This window comes from Filicampus tigris, chromosome 11 (genome assembly GCF_054856515.1).
Source record: "Filicampus tigris isolate MCC_2025a chromosome 11, RoL_Ftig_1.0, whole genome shotgun sequence".
Taxonomy (NCBI): domain Eukaryota; kingdom Metazoa; phylum Chordata; class Actinopteri; order Syngnathiformes; family Syngnathidae; genus Filicampus; species Filicampus tigris.
Window position 1 is genome coordinate 366,048 of NC_141227.1, and position 16,963 is coordinate 383,010.

Genomic DNA, 16,963 nt, shown 5'->3' on the forward strand with positions numbered 1-16,963 from the left:
TAATTTTCCTTTGGAATTGTCGCAACTTTTGGGGATTTTCACAGTGGTCATATTTTAACGAACTCCTCCTAGAGTATTTATGCGATCGTCTTCAAATTTTGCATGCTTCTTCTAAAGATGTTTAAGATGAAAATTTATTGAAATCTTTTTATTTCGTTGTCCAGGAAGTGAGTAATGAGTATTTGAATGTACAACTTTGGACCATTTGTGCACACTTACAGGGGTCATACATTTGCCCCCAAGTCCGAGATGGTTCACCCGATTGACTTCAAATCTGTGTTGTACCATCTTATCACGTTGGAAAACAATAGGGGAAAATCTTTTACGTTTTCGAAAGACTGAATGACGGGGGCTGAGCATCAAACTTTGCGTTTCATAATTCATTTTTAACGAAGGATTCTGGGTTGTACGTTTCACATACATCTATGAAAATTTGTTGGTATATGTAACAGCCTAAAACCTACAAAAACGTCTTTTGCAGCCATGTGCCAAACCTAACAGGAAGTCAACCATTTTGAATTTACTCTGGAATTGTCGCAACCTTTTGAGATTTTCACAGTGGTCATATTTTAACGAAACACCTCCAAGAGCAGGGGTGCCCACACCTTTTCAGCCTGAGGGCTACTTATGACATGACCGAGTCAAAATGATCTACAGCCCACTAAAAATGCAAAACACAGTACAGTATTTATAAATACTCTCTATTGAGAATTATTTGTATATGTACCGTATATTCTGGTGTACCTTGCATGACTGTATCAACCTATTCATAGCACAATACAACAACAAAAATGTTTTGTAATTACCTTACTCTTATGACTTGCACTGAATAGAATCAGCCAGGGACACATAGTCAGGACAGTAGCAGCTGATAGCCAGCCTCAAGCAGATTTGCAGCAACAAAGCGAAGCACCGGAAATCCGCCCATTTGTTCCATTCGGCGCGTATAAAACAAGTAAACTTTTTTGCACACTATGCTAATGCTATCAATATTGCTGTCTTTGTAAAGTTTGAGAACTGTTAAAAAAAAAAAATTAAAAAAACCCGTGGGGTGAACAGGACGCTGTGGGGCTGTGTCCGATGAATATTGGCTGCTGCGAGGCGGAATGGCAAAAAAAGTTTACTTGTTTTTCACACGCAGAGTGAGCAAATGGGCGTATTTCCGGTGCTTCGCTCCGCGTCCAACCGTTTCAAATGCAACATACGCAACCGCGCCCACCCGCGCCAACTACATTGACTCCAATTGAAACGCACCGCCAGAAATGTTCCCAACGCAGTTGGTGTGAACGTAGCAATACAGCAGTGAGGATGGATGATAGGCTGGTAATCTACCCACATTGCCTTTGCGATCGACCGGTCGATCGCGATCGAAGTAATGGGCACTCCTGTCCTAGAGCATTTATCAGATTGTCTTCAAACTTTGTATGTTTCATCTTAAGATGTTTAATATGAAAAGTCATTGAAATTTAATTTCGTTGTACGATGTAGTGGCAAAGCGCTATATATGATGAAAACTGATGCTGTTTTTGTTAGAGGCAAAACCCGCCTCCAGAGTGACTGGAGTCTTACGAAAGCGAGTCAGAAATATGAAGACAAAACAACACGGAAACCCAAGGATGAGTTTTACTGGCCAGGAGAGACGAACGACAGCAATCTGGTTCAGATCTCTTTCGTCCCGCTCTTACCTGATCCTTATATTGAGAATCACAATGTCAACAGCATTATAATCGATACAAGATAGCTCAGCATTAAAACACAACATGTGAGTTCATTTGATTATAGTTTGATGTTTGTTTGTCCAACCACATCCCCTGTCCCTGTCCTTGGACTTACTCCCTTATCTAGTCAAGCAATCCCAACCTTGGTTAGGCCAAAACATTCGTAGTGTTGCACTTTATTTCAGTAAACACACTGCCTACTTCTACCCTGAATATGATGAAACATTACATTTGATAATAATGAAATAACAATACTTAATAGGAGTCTAAGTATGTTGCAGATTTAATGAAGAATATATGTGTTGTGGATACATAATGATACAAGACATGAATACATAATTAAATGAATGAGTACATAAATCCCTTCACAGTTTTGGAGGGTCTAAATGTTGGCGAAAACTCATGAAACTTTGCACACATCAGACCTTCCATGAAAATAAAAAAATGAGAGATTTCTTGTGCTTTTTTCCCTAAAAAAGCTCGACAGCGCCACCTAATTGTTTACCAAGCGTTTTCCGGTTCCACGTACAGCTGTAAAAACTGGAAGGCATATGTAAGAGACCAAGATTTTAAACAATGTTTTTTAGAGTCATGTGCAAAATTAACAGGAATTCCCACATTTTGACTTTATTTGAAATTTTGCACCAAGTTTTGCCTTTTATAAAGGTCATATTTGAACTTACTCCTCCTAGAGAATTTATCCGATTGTTTCCAAACTTCATGTGGTTCATCTAAATATGTTTCTGAAGAAAATGCCATTTTTGAGTGTCTAAACCTGTGCGAAAATCCTGGAAAATTTTGCACACAGATTTGACATGGCATAAAAATAAAAACTGTAGAGATTTCATGTGCTTTTTTAAAAACATGTCTCTATAGATCCCCCTACACATATTTAAGGAAGCGATCGCGGTTCTACATTTTACCTAGGTTTGTGACAATTTGGAGACGTATGCTATAGATGAAAAGTTATTGCACGGTTTTTACTACGTTGCCCGCTGTTGCCATGGTGTTGAGCCATTTGCAAAGAAAAAGTACGCCTCCATTTTTTATGTTTATCCTCCAAAGTGGAAGTACCCCGATTTGCATGTACCCCGACTTGCAAGTACCCCAATTTGGCCAGGGTTGCGAGGGCCCGTTATAGCTGCTCGCAGCTCTAGTTAGGGCCCGAGCAGCGACCGTTGCGAGGTCCCTATTGTTTTTGTAGAAATTATTATTATTATTGTTATTATTATTATTGTTATTATTATTATTGTTATTATTATTATTATTATTATTATTATTATTAGGGCCCAAGAAGCGACTGCTGCGAGGTCCCTATTGTTTTTGTAGAAATTATTATTAGGGCCCGAGCAGCGAACCGCTGCAAGGTCCCTATTGGTTTTGTAGGGATTATTAGGGCCCGAGCAGCAACCACTGCCTAGCGGGCCTAGCGAAAAATGTTATATTTTAAAGTCGCCGTAAACAACCCAAACAAAAAGGCTCTGTAACACCACCTAGAATAGGAAAACAAAATAGAATTCCAGTCCGTTTGACCTAGGCCTACGGAAATTGGCAGGCACGTGTAGCCCCCCAAGACTAAAATCCATTACAGCCATAGTCTTAAATCCAACTTGAATACGTAGATGCCAGCGAGCCAGCGAGCGACGGCGGCCCGGCACCAGCGAGCAAGCCAGCGAGCAAGCCAGCGAGCAAGCCAGCGAGCAAGCCAGCGAGCAAGCCAGCGTGCAAACCAGCGAGCAAGCCAGCGGGCGACGGCGGCCCGGCAAGTCCTTCCTGGGGTCGAGAGCCCAATTCACCGGCCTCTGCGGTGGAAGGCAAGTGGCGGTCGACCCTTGGGTCTGGCACTAGCTGCTAGCCCCACCACCAGCTGCCAGCACCAACACTAGTTGCTAGCCAAACCACCACTACCATCAGCGGCACCCAGGAGTGGTCCTCGAATGGTGAAGCTAGCAACAAAACTGAGAGACGCACAATGCCGCCGAGAAAAGCAGAGGGCAAAGCTGATGAGGAGCTTGTGTCGCTGACACAGGTGAACGAACTGTTTCAGAAGCAAAAGGATACGGACATAACTCTTTTACGACAGCAATAGGACAATTTTAAACGTTTTGTCACAACATTCATGGACTCAACAAACAATAGACTGGATGCACTGACAAGTGAGCTCCAGAAAGTGGACGAATTTAAAACTGACAACAAAAAACATGATGAGCATTACAAATCTCGACAGGGCGATGTCCTCAAACTCGACAAAATGGAATATCTGGAGAGTCAGTCAAGGAGGAACAACTTGGTAATAGATGGGATTCCAGAGGCACCAGGAGAAACGTGGACAATAACAGAAGAAAAGGTAAATAAAGTATTGACTGAGAAGCTAATGTTGCAACAAGAAGTAATGATAGAGAGAGCGCATCACATTGGGAAACCGGGAAGGGAAAAAAGACTGAGGCCTGTGATAATAAAACTACTTAAATTCAAGGACCGCACAGCTTTTCTCCAACAAGCCAAGCATCTCAAAGGTACAAAGATCTATATAAATGAAGACAATGACAATCAGTGGATAACAAAAGGGCTAATAAATGCTTGCAAAAATAAAAACACTCTATATAGGGAATTTATGAAATATAAAACTGAAGGAATGTCCGCTGATAGTGTAGTGGTACACACGCCTGAGTTGTGTGCGGGCAGCGTGGGATCGATTCCCGCTCAGTGACAGTGTCTGTGTGCCCTGCGACTGGCTGGCGACTAGTTCGGGGTGTAGTCTGCCTTCGCCCATTGACGGCTGGGATAGGCTCCAGCAACTCCCCGCGACCCTGTATAGGATAAGCGGTTTGGAAGATGACATGACATGACAAAACTGAAGGAACAGACACCAAATAGAAGAAATATAAAAACAAGTTAACCATGTCATGTCATGTCATCTTCCAAACCGCTTATCCTAGACAGGGTCGCGGGGAAGTGCTGAAGCCTATCCCAGCCGTCAACGGGCGAAGGCAGACTACACCCCGAACTGGTCGCCAGCCAGTAGCAGGGCAAACACAGACACCGTCACTGAGCGGGAATCGATCCCACGCTGCCCGCACACAACTCAGGCGTGTGTACCACTACACTATCAGTGACCCACAAGTTAACCAGTATTTTGAAAAGATTTTAAAAAAGAGTATAAGATAAGAATGCCTTTATTGATCCCACAGTGGGGAAATTTTCATTGTTACAGCAGCAAAGATATAGGTCACACAGGGACAGCGGCAAAATGTAGCCATTAATGTATAACATTGACGGCAAACATTCGGGATCAAACCTATGTAAATATAAGCAGTAACGTGTATATACACATGTATGTACACACCAACATACATCTACATAAAAAGTATGAGGAACACTCGTTTTGGCCTGTGCATAGTACAGAGGAAAAATACTCTAAGTAAGTGACAGTGCTGCAGTGCTGTAGTGAAATGTAAGGAACAGCATTGGATAAAAATAAAACTAGACTAACAGTAGTGGAATGTTGAGTATTGCACGGTATTACAGTAGTGGGGAATATTGGGTATTGCACAATATGAGCTCAGGTGCAGGACTGCACAATTGCACTAATGTCCGCCATGTCACTACACAATGTTCTTGTTAAAAAGTCTGACAGCAGCAGGCAAGAAGGAACGGCGGAATCTCTCCTTTGCACAGCGTGGGTGTAACAGTCTGTCACTGAAGGTGCTGTGGAGTGCTGTTAGGGTGCCCTGGAGGGGGTGGTTCGGGTTGCCCAGCATTGATGACAGCTTGGCCAACATCCTCCTGTCCCCCACCGAGTCCACAGAGTCCAGGGAGCAGCCCAGGACAGAGCCGGCCCTCCTGACCAGTTTGTCCAGCCGCTTCTTGTCCCAGGCCGAGACGCCGCCTGCCCAGGTGACCACTACCTGGAAGATGACCGATGCAACCACCGAGTCATAAAAGTTCCTGAGGAGTGTCCCCTGAACCCCAAAAGACCTCAGTCTCCTAAGTAGGAAGAGTCTGCTCTGACTCTTCCTAGAGAGGGCGTCTGTGTTGTCGCACCAGTCCAGTTTATTGTTCAGATGAACACCCAGGTACTTGTAAGTTGAGACTCTCTCAACATCTGTTCCCCGGATATTCACTGGTGCAGGTGAAGAGTGTTGGCGCCTACCGAAATCCACCACCATTTCTTTGGATTTCCCCGCATTGATCAGGAGGCGGTTCTGCTGGCACCAGTCCACAAAACCCTGAGTAAGTTCTCTGTACTCCCGATCATCTCCGCCTGTGATGAGGCCGACAATCGCAGAGTCGTCAGAGAACTTCTGCAGGTGACAGGTAGGGGTGTTGTAGTTGAAGTCCGAGGTGTAGAGGGTGAACAGGAAGGGAGCCAAGACAGTTCCCTGTGGGGCCCCCGTGCTGCAGAGGAGCACGTCAGACACACAGTCCTGTGTCCTCACATACTGTGGCCGGTTTGTGAGGTAGTCCTGGATCCATGTGGTGAGGTGGTGGGCCACCCCCGCCCGCTCCAGCTTGTCTCCCAGTAGGGTGGGCTGGATGGTGTTGAAAGCACTGGAGAAATCAAAGAACATGATCCTCACAGTGCTCCCCGCCTTCTCCAGATGGGAGAGTGAAGTGTGGAGGAGGTAGATGATGGCATCATCCACACTGATGCCAGGCTGATATGCGAACTGGAGTGGGTCCATTGAGGAGCTCACCAGGGGGCGCAGGTGGACAAGGACCAGTCTCTCCAGGGTCTTCATCAGGTGAGACGTCAGCGCCACTGGTCTGAAGCTGTTGAGCTCCTTCGGGTGGGGGGTCTTTGGCACCGGGACCAGGCAGGATGTTTTCCATAGCTGGGGGACCCTGCCCAGCTTCAGGCTCAGGTTGAACATGTGCTTGACAATTCCACACAGCTGGTCCGCAGGATTTGAGGAGCTGGGGGCTGATGCCATCTGGACCCGCTGCCTTCCTCGCCTTCATCTTCTTCAGCTGGTTCCTCACCTGAGATGTTGTGAAGGCCAAGGCTGGGCAGGAGGGAGTGGTGGCTATCTGGTGTAGCTGGGAGCTGAAGACTGTGGAGAAAAGGGGGGAGGGGGTGACACGCCCAGCAGCAGGAGTAGGTGGAGGCTGCAGCAGGAGAGACTGAGTGGAGGCAGGCATCTGATCGAACCTATTGAAAAAGAGATTCAGCTCATTTGCCCACTGCAGGTCCCCCCCCAGTCCGGGTCTTGGGTTGCCCGTGGCCTGAGATGGTCTTCAGGCCCCTCCAGACTCCCCTGGCGTTATTCTGCAACAGCTGCTCCTCCATCCTCTTCCTGTAGGACCTTTTCCCCTCTCTGATCCTCCTCCTCAGCTGGCGCTGCACAGTCTTCCTCTCCTCTATGTCGCCTGACGCAAAAGCCCTCCTCTTCTCCTTCAGGAGAGCTTTTATGTCTGGTGTGATCCAGGGTTTGTTGTTGGAGAAACACCTTACTGTCCTGGTGGGTATGGTGTTCTCCATGCAGAAATGTATATAGTCTGTAACAGTGTCCGTTAGAATACTAATGTCTTCCCCGTGAGCATCGCTGAATACTTCCCAGACAGTTGTGCTGAAGCAGTCCTTTAAGGCCTCCTCGGCCTCTCCAGACCATCTCTGAACCGTGCGGCTCACAGCTGGCTGCCTGCGGACCAGAGGTTTGTACACAGACTGGAGAGCCACCAGGTTGTGATCAGGGGGGAGGGGCAGTGATGTGTATGCCTCCTTGGTGTTGGCATAGAAAAGGTCCAGTGTTTTATTGTCTGTGGTGTGGCAGGTGACATACTGTGTGAATGAAGGCAGAGAGGAGGAAGGGGAGGCATGATTGAAGTCACCAGAGATGAGTATCAGGGCATTTGGGTGCTGTGTTTGTAGCCTGCTCACTGCTGCAGTCAAGACATCACAGGCTGTGTCGCTGCTGGCAGCTGGTGGGACGAAGACGGTCACCGCGATCACATGACTAAACTCTCGCGGGATGTAGAATGTATTATACCAAATTATTAGAAAATAATAAATATAATATTAAATTAATCTGGAATATTTCAAATAATGTAATTAGAAATGGTCACAGAAAGGACAACCACCCACCTTATTTCATAGAAAATGAAATAAACATTAACAATATGGACAAGGTTGTGAATAAATTCAACTTATTTTTTGTCAGCGTTGGACCAAACCTGGCAAAAAAAACACACAATCATGACACAGCGAACAATAATTACACGGACTTAATTGAAAGAAATCCATGTTCAATGTTTCTTTAACTCGTTGAAGAAAAAGAAGTGATTGATATTGTTAATGGTTGTAAAGAAAAAACATCTACCGACTGTGATGAAATTGACATGAAGACAGTGAAAAAGGTCATTCTGGGACTCTCCAAACCACTTACTTACATTAAGAATCTATCATTTCAAACAGGGCAATTTCTAAGTAAATGAAAACTGCAAAAATCATTCCCATCTACAAAACTGGTGACAAACACAACTGTACAAACTATAGGCCCCGACTCCCTTCTTCCACAATTCTCCAAAATTCTCGAAAAACTCTTCAATAATAGACTAGATAAATTCATCGAAAAACACAAACTACTCTCGGACAGTCAATATGGATTTAGAGCAAAAAGTCAACTGCATTTGCCTTAGCAGAACTTATTGAAGAGATCACTGATTCAATCGACAAAAAGAAACACATATTAAGACTGTTTGTTGATCTACAGAAAGCATTTAATAAACTAGAGCAATGCGGGATTAGAGGTATGGCCCTGAACTGGATAAGAAATTACTTAAAAGATAGGCAGCAGTTTGTGAAGTTGGGATCATTTCAATCCAAATGTTTGGACATCGTGTGTGGTGTACCCCAGGGGTCAGTGTTAGGACCAACATTATTTATATTATATATTAATGATATATGTACAGTCTCCCACTTATTGAAATTTGTTTTGTTTGCAGATGATACCAATATTATGGTTTCTGGTGAAAAAAATGCAACATATTCTGGAGTTCCAAAAAGTTAAAATATGGCTTGACAAAAACAAGTTATCAATAAACCTAAACAAGACAAAATTGATGGTGTTTGGAAATGTCAAAGCAAACAACCAAGTTAAAGTACAAATTGAAGGTGTAAACAGAGACAGTGGAGGAGACAAAATTCCTTGGGGTAATTATTGACCGGAAAATTTGTTGGAAGCCTCATGTTAAATATATAAAATCTAAACTTTCAAAAAGTATTTCTATCCTGTCTGAAGTAAAACATTTTCTCAACCAAAATCCTTGCACATTCTTTACAACTCACTAGTTTTACCATATTTAAATTATTGTTCAGAGGTCTGGGGACACACATACAAGATGCAGCCTCTTTTTATACTGCAAAAAAGAGCTATGAGAGCAATCCACAACGTCAGTTATCTGCACCACACAAATCCACTGTTTCTGTGCTCTAAAAGTTTAAAATTGTTTGATCTTATAGAATATAACTAATAACAACTAATCTACAAAGCAAAACATAATTTAGTGCCGGGTAATATTCAAAATATGTTCTCAGAAAGAGAAGGTGGCTATAATCTAAGGGGAACACATACTAAGACAAAGTACTCACGCACCACAATGAAAGGTTTTTCTGTATCTATATGCGGAGTAAAACTATGGAATGAACTGAATACTGATCTACAACAATGCCCATACATACACCAGTCAAAACGAAATATAAAATAAGTATTTTAGAGAAATATAAAGACGGAAAGGGGCTGATAGAGTTGTAGAAATATTATGATATTTTTACATTTATATTATGGTCATTACTGTCTGGTTATATTATCATTATTGCTATTATTACTATAGTTCTTGTGTCATTATGTAAACCCATTTACCCATATTTCTAATAGGTGAACCAATCCGTATTAACAGAATCCAGTATAATTGAATAGTGAACTGCACTTAACAGCATTTATTAATATAGTAATCGGTAGTGGATATGGAAGTGTATTGCCTGTAGTTTCTATTATATATAATACTATTTCTTGTAAAAGAATTAGCGGAAAATTGGAAAAGTATGTAACATCTTCTTGATGAAATAGTAAGGGTAGGAATATAAAAGTATACATATACTTCTTCCTACTTCTTTTCGAACATGTAATGTATGACTTGTTGTATGCACTTAAATGACACTCTTTTTTGTTGTTGTTGTTTTTTTTTCTTATTTTAATTTTATTTATTATTTTCTCATATGTTTGAAATAAAGCAAAACATAAATATATGAATAAAGTGTACAGGAAGTGAACTCTGCATTTTTGAATGTCCAATTTTGGACCATTTTTGGACATTTACAGGGTGCATACTTTTGCACCCATGTACTGGAGGATTCATCCGATTGACTTCAAACTGGACATTTCATCTTAAGACCTGGGGCAACAACTGGGGACATTTTTTTGAGTTTTCGATAAACTATATGACAGGGGCGGGGCATCAAACTTGTTGTCATTTTTTTTCCTTCGCCATACAGGAGAAAAACCTTAATAACTCCCTTGCACATGCTCCAAAAAAATCCCAAACTTCAGCTGTACGTAAAGAGTCGCAACCTTCAGACATCTATGTGATAATATTCCATTATACATATAGCGCCACCTAATGGCGACAAAAATGTCTTTTTTTCCATTTCTATTTACTGCACAGAGCCTGTTGAACGAATCCGACTGAAAATTTGTCAGAAAAGCCTCGATACGTTGATCTACACCGAATATTGTGACTTTTCGGCGAAGGGCGTGGCCTTGACGGTGCCGCAAATTCTGATTATTCAACGTGACAATAAATACAGTTTTAACTTGACTCAGATCATCCAAATTTCTCGCAATTTTTCATATTTGATGATAGCCAAGAGCTGAAGACATCTATTAACTTATTTTTCATTGTAGTGATAGCGCCACCTAGAGGCTGAAGGAAATACATGTTTTTTCCTTTGATCTTTTTCTCATCGCAGCTTAACCAGGTCGACCTCAGAATTGCTCGGAAGACTCTGTAGACCTTCCTGATGTTAAAATATGATATTTGTGATTTCGCGTGAAAAGCTGTTGCCATCTACTGACATTTGATAAAAGTCAAATCCTGAAGACATCTCCAAACTTATTTTTCATCGTATTGGTAGCGCCACCTACTGGCTAGAGGAAGTACATGTTTTATTCTTTGATGTTTTTATCCTAGCAAGTTAACCGGGTCCACCTCAGAATTGCTCGGAAGACTCTGTTGTTAAAATACGATATTTGTGATTTTTCTGTTCGCAAATAAAACTACGCTGATTTTGACGGTCTAAACTTGCATGAAATGTATTGTATAATTCTTGCTAAAATCTGTACTGAAATTGTATTCATTCATTCATTCATTATCCCTACCGCTTATCCTCACAAGGGTCGCGGGCGTGCTGGAGCCTATCCCAGCTGTCTTCGGGCAGTAGGCGGGGGACACCCTGAACTGGTTGCCAGCCAATCGCAGGGCACACAGAGACAAACATCCACACTCACAATCACACCTAGGGGCAATTTAGACAGTCCAATCAACTCACCATGCATGTTTTTTTGAATGTGGGAGGAAACCGGAGTACCCGGAGGAAACCCACGCAGGTACGGGGAGAACATGCAAACTCCACACAGGGAAGCCGGAGCCGGGATTGAACCCACAACCTCTGAACTGTGAGGCGGACATGCTAACCGGTCGACCATCGAAATTTTAAATTGTGGTAAATAAAAAACATTGCAATAATGTAAGCATGTTCTCCTTTACAAACCCATTTTACAAAAACTTGAAAAATAGTTGAATTAACTTGACTTCAGATTTCAAAATTACAGTACATAGCCATAAACATTTTTAAGCCTAAATGCATTGGGTATTACCATAAAGAAGCAGATTAATCAATGCAAACTTAGCAGGATAAGCACAGTAAACAATACACAATCAAAAATTTGAATGTTTCATTTCAAGGTAGTTTTTGATTGACCGAAGTTTAAAGCTGCAGTTCCCATGTCGACCACTTCGGGTCAGTCTTCATCCAACGCTGTCAATGTTCGTCGGGGCTGGCCCCCTGATGATTGCAAAGAAGAACCTTCTAGCGTCCCGCTGGGGAGGCTCCAGAATCTCCGTTTCAGGGCATTTCAAATCCACATCCGTTGTCTGTAGAGGTGGTCCAGGCGACAAAGAGTGGCTCCTTATCAGGAGTTTGTGTCTTTCTGAGTCTTAGCATGTCCTTGTTAAGTCAAATGGCAGGGATTTCCTGGGGATTCAATTGCTTCGAAGTGAGGCTGGAGCGGACCTGGTGGCAATCCTGGCTGAATTTTATCTCCAGCCCTGGAGATGTGGTCCACACGAAGGCATATTCCTTACACGGCCAAAATGCTGAAAACAGTCCACAACGGGTCCACACTAAGGACAACAACAGGATTCGAATTCCTGGTTCGAATTGAGGCAGAGATGGTACTATCTCGTCCATGCGCCATGACTTACATATGTTCTGTAAATTCAACTGACTCTCTTTATTTAACAGAGAACGTACTTTAAGGCAGATATTTCCAATGTCCGGCCCGGGGGCAAAATGTGGCCTGCAGTCAAATTTTATCTGGCCCGCAGCCTCCGTCATTAAATTAATAACATCTGGCCCATAACCTCGTTGACAAGCATATAAAATACTCTAAATGCAATTTCACATTTACACACAAGAGGGCAGCAGTTTGACCCTTACCGGACAGTTTCTAAAATGACGACAGTGAATAAAAAAAATAAAAGTTCACAGTCAGGGCCAACAATTTAAGGAAAGGTGGAAATTTGTTGGTTTTTTTCACTGAAATATGCAACAAATGTGTCTGCCCTATTTGCAAGAGACTGCTACTTATTTCCTTGTTTTTAAATCTAAACGTTCTGTGAACATTTTATGTCAACAATATGCCGTTTTTCAAATTAACCCTGGCCTGTACTGGTGAATATGTTATAATTTTTACATATTTCCATCTTATTGAATTAAAAGTTTTTATTCACGTTTGACAAGTAATTTGCACTGGTAAATACTGTTACTTATTTCTGTTTTTAGATAGAAAAATTCAGTGAACATTTATTTGCCAGTGATATGTCATGTTTCACCTGCGATTGGCTGGCAATCAAGAAGACAGCTTGGATAGGCTCCAGCATGCCTGCGGTTTAAATAATTAAAGTCCAAATGAAAGGCAGACTAGTTTGCTAAAATGTTCTTGGATTTATTGGTGTTCCATATGAAAAAGAATGTCAGGCTAAATGGGTCGGCCCCCCACATTTTCACCTCACCAAATCTGGCCCTCTTTGCAAAAGGTTTGGACACCCCTGCTTTAAGGGTTCCAATAAGTGACTATTATCACATTAAATAATTCATTTATTAAAACTAGAACCACAACTTTTAAAGTGTTACTGCAAAGAGAAACATTACACAACTATCCAATCCCGTTCCCTCACTCCCTAGCTCTCTTGCATATTTTGACAAACGCCCCTTCTTTGTATTACTTATTATCTTATGCAGTGTTCAAACTTCCAAGCAAGTTGAAACAAGTGCTCTTCAAAGAGAGCAACTTGTGCTTGCGGAGTTCAGTCCCCTTTGGAAAATTCCTGGTTGATGTTTGCATGGAGGACACTGAAGTACCATTGAAGATGTGAAGTCCTGCTCAAATGATGCCAAACATATGGCAAAATGACCCTCCAGAAAACCTCCCAGCAAAGACCAGTATATGAACTCACAAGATATGCTAGATTTGCTGTGTATTTGTGCTGGTGTTGCTGTTGTTTTTTTCAGTGGGGTTACCATTACATTCAACAAAAACTGTGATAAAACGTCTTGTGTTGAACTTCATATTTTTGTGATGCCATGATTTTTTTCCCTCCCATTTTGAAAGTGAACTTGGTCAGCAATACTACTCAATGTTTTTTCCCTCCATTTCATTTGCGTCAAAATGCATGCGTGAGATGCAGAATGCAATCCGTTCAATCGCCGTGTTCGGACAAGGCCTTTATCATGCTTCATGCTTGCAACAGCGTGCCCATATTTGGAAGTGCTGACGTTGCAGCCGACCAAGAAATCAAAAGTGAGGCTTTTACCACTGGTTTACAAAATACATATTTCATTGTTACAAAATAAAGTCCAGTCTTGCCAGCCCCTCCCTTTTGGGAACGCTTTCTGACGTCACAGCGGCGCCGCCGTCAAGTGTGATATTTTTCAATCTGAGGATTTTTGCTGTTGTGACAGATGTCAGAGTAAGCGCAGCGCCGCACAGCAACACTACATTTATGGTGCCGCCCCCACACCACATACACATCAAATGGTTTTGACAACGGCGTGCTGCAAGTTCAGCGTGAAGAGGGCTTTAAGAGCCGCTTAAAACCGGGCAAAGTGCCGCATGCGACTCATGAGAAACAGGTTGTCCAGGCCTGATATAGCACCTTCATAGTGGCGAACGCTGCAACTGCAGTTAAAATACGTTGCTGCTGCAGATATCAATTGCTCTGCTGCCGCAGATATAAATTGCTCTGGCTGGAGGAAGGTACCAAATTAGCTGGAGGCGGCCGCCTCGCAATTTTGAATACAGAAAAAACCCTGAACAAACCTGATTTGAAAAAACAGCAGAGCTCTTGGGGCGCCCTTGAAGACGGCTGCCAACTAGGGTGCCATTTTGGAACAATGTTTCTCAGCAAACAGTGCGTTGTTATGACAACAACCTTCCAACTAATAAAAGGGCTTTCTTTAATCTTGAACACCTACAGATGAAACTCCCACAGTTTTAAGACAATTGGATAAAATCTATAGGAGGAGTTCTTCAAAATGTGACTTCCAAAAAAGGCCAGAAATGGGGCCAAAATTGAAAGAAAATTTAAAACGGCTATTCTGTTAAGTTTAGCACATAGCGACATTACATTTTTGTGTAGGTCGTGGGGTGTTATGTAGGCCTCCAACTTCTTGTAGATCTTGGTGAAAAGTACAACCAGGGCTGCTGCTTTGAACATTTGCAGAGGATGCTCCTGAGCCATTTTTGAAAACTCTCACAATTAAGTAATCAATTATTGATTATTTTGGCAGGCCTGATGTGTGTGCAAAGTTTCATGAGCTTTTTTGCTTGCTTAGACCCTCAAAATCAGTGTTGTTCTCATGGCAAACAGTGTGTTGCCATAGCCAGTATTTCATGAAAAATCACTGACTTTGTGTTTCACTATCATGAAAGCCTATACACTCTTAACAACAATAATGTATAAGTAGTAATACATTATAAGTAGATGTGGTTAACCCGCTAAGAAAAACAACATCAAAGATTAAGACATGCATTTTCCTTAGCTTCTTGGTGGAGCTACCACTATGATGAAAAATAAGTTCAAAGTTGTCTTCAGACAAGGATCCTAATAAAATTCCTCCAAAAACAAGAGAGACCTCCCAACGGTTGCTGCTCGAGCACTAACAAGCCAAAAACATGGAGAAAAAATATGAATTCAAAGATGTACCTGTTCATAGGTCAGGCACTGTTCAGTGAGTATCTCGAGGAGTGGTGCAGCATTGCTGTCTTGTCTCTTGAACATCTCCCTTACAATAGATAGAAGGTTCCAAATGCCCTCCGGCTCTCGACCTCTTAAAGGTCTTAGCAGACAGGCCCATTCAGCAGCAGCTGGTGGCTCAGTTGATGACAGATACATGGAATTGACGTCACTGTGAACAGAAAAACATACAAATGCAGACAAAAAATTAGAAGCAGAGTAAAAAATGACCACAATCAAAATTGAAGATATGGTGACTATCATGGCAATGACAATAGCACCAGAAAGGGTGTGATTGGTTGCAACAACCCACCAACCTGAACCTGATGCTGCTTTGCTATTGCACTTTTGTCTTTGTCATGGACTGTCCATAACAAACATCAAGTTCAAGCAAAAGGCTTTTCATTTTTGACCGGTTATAGAGTTTGTGGACCTGTCATCAGACTTGCAAACGTATGTCTTAAACAATCATTTTAAGAAAACCGCAGAGGTATCAACTGATCACGACATGGTGGTGTAATGGCTCCAATAGTGTGGGGGACGCCATCCTGAGATGCCGGATGTGGACCGGACTTTCTTCTAAGGTGTCCGGAGGTTATTCTCCATGGCCTTGCCAAACTAATCCCACTACTGAATTTTTGCCTCAGTGACCACCAACGCTGCATTCCGCTTGGCCACCCAGCACCCATCAGCTGCCTCCAGAGTTCCACAGGCCAAAAAGGCTAAATAGGAGTCCTTCTTCAGCTTGATGGCACCCGTCACCACTGTTGTCCACCTACAGGTTCGGTGGATAGTACCACGATAGGCACAACCTTAGGCCACAGCTACGGTTGGCCGTCGCAACAATGGAGGCACGGAACACGGTCCCCTCTGACCCAATCTATGCCACCTCCCCCCGGGACGTGGCCGAAGTTCTGCTGGTTTGCCAGGTCGGACCGGCATCTTCCCACCATCAGAGCCACCACAACACCAGGTGGTGATCAGTTGACAGCTCTGTCCCTCTCTTCACGCGTGTGTCCAAAAAAATGCAGCCGCAAATCCATTGACACAACTACAAAGTCAAGTCGTCATTGAACTGCTGCCCAGGGCATCCTGGTGCCAAGAGCACATAAGGGCACCCTTATGTTTGAACATGGTGTCCGATATGGACAATCTGTGGCGACCACAGAAGTCCAGTGACTTAACACCACCTGGGCTTTGATCAGGGGGGGCTGTTCCTCTCAATTATGCCCCTCCAAGTTTTGTTGTCATTGCCTACATGAGCATTGAGACACCCAGCAAAACGATGGAGTACCCTCCAGCACTCCTCCCAAGGACTCCAAAAAGGGTGGGTACTCTGGAATGGTGTTTGTTTCATAAGCACAAACAACAGTCAGGACCCGTCCCACCACTCAAAAGCGGAGGAAGGCTACTCTCTTGTCCACCGAAGTGAACCCTAATGTACCGGCGCTAAGCCGGTGGGAAATACGTATGCCCACACCTGCTCTGCATCTCTCAAATTCAGAGTGGAAAAGAGTCCAATCCCTCTTGAGAGGACTGGTACCAGAGCCCAAGCTGTGTTTGGAGGTGAGTTCGACCATATCTGGTCAAAACCTCTCTGCCTCGCAAACCAGCTCATTCCCTGCCAGAGAGGTGACATTCCACGTCCCTAGAGCCAGCTTCTGTAGCTGGGGATCGGACCGCCAAGGTCCCCGCCTTTGGCCGGCACCCACCTCACTATGCCCACTACT

General features: G+C 43.2%; 1 protein-coding gene across 6 annotated transcripts in view; it reads right to left on the bottom strand.

Moving 5' to 3' along the window:
• zswim8 (zinc finger, SWIM-type containing 8) overlaps nucleotides 1–16,963 on the bottom strand; it is a 331,437-nt gene that overhangs the window by 196,445 nt on the left and 118,029 nt on the right. For all 6 annotated transcript variants that reach the window (XM_086044801.1, XM_086044798.1, XM_086044797.1 and 3 more), the window contains one exon: nucleotides 15,204–15,405. In XM_086044801.1, coding sequence (XP_085900927.1) covers nucleotides 15,204–15,405 — 202 coding nt within the window. The remainder of the gene's footprint in view (nucleotides 1–15,203; nucleotides 15,406–16,963) is intronic.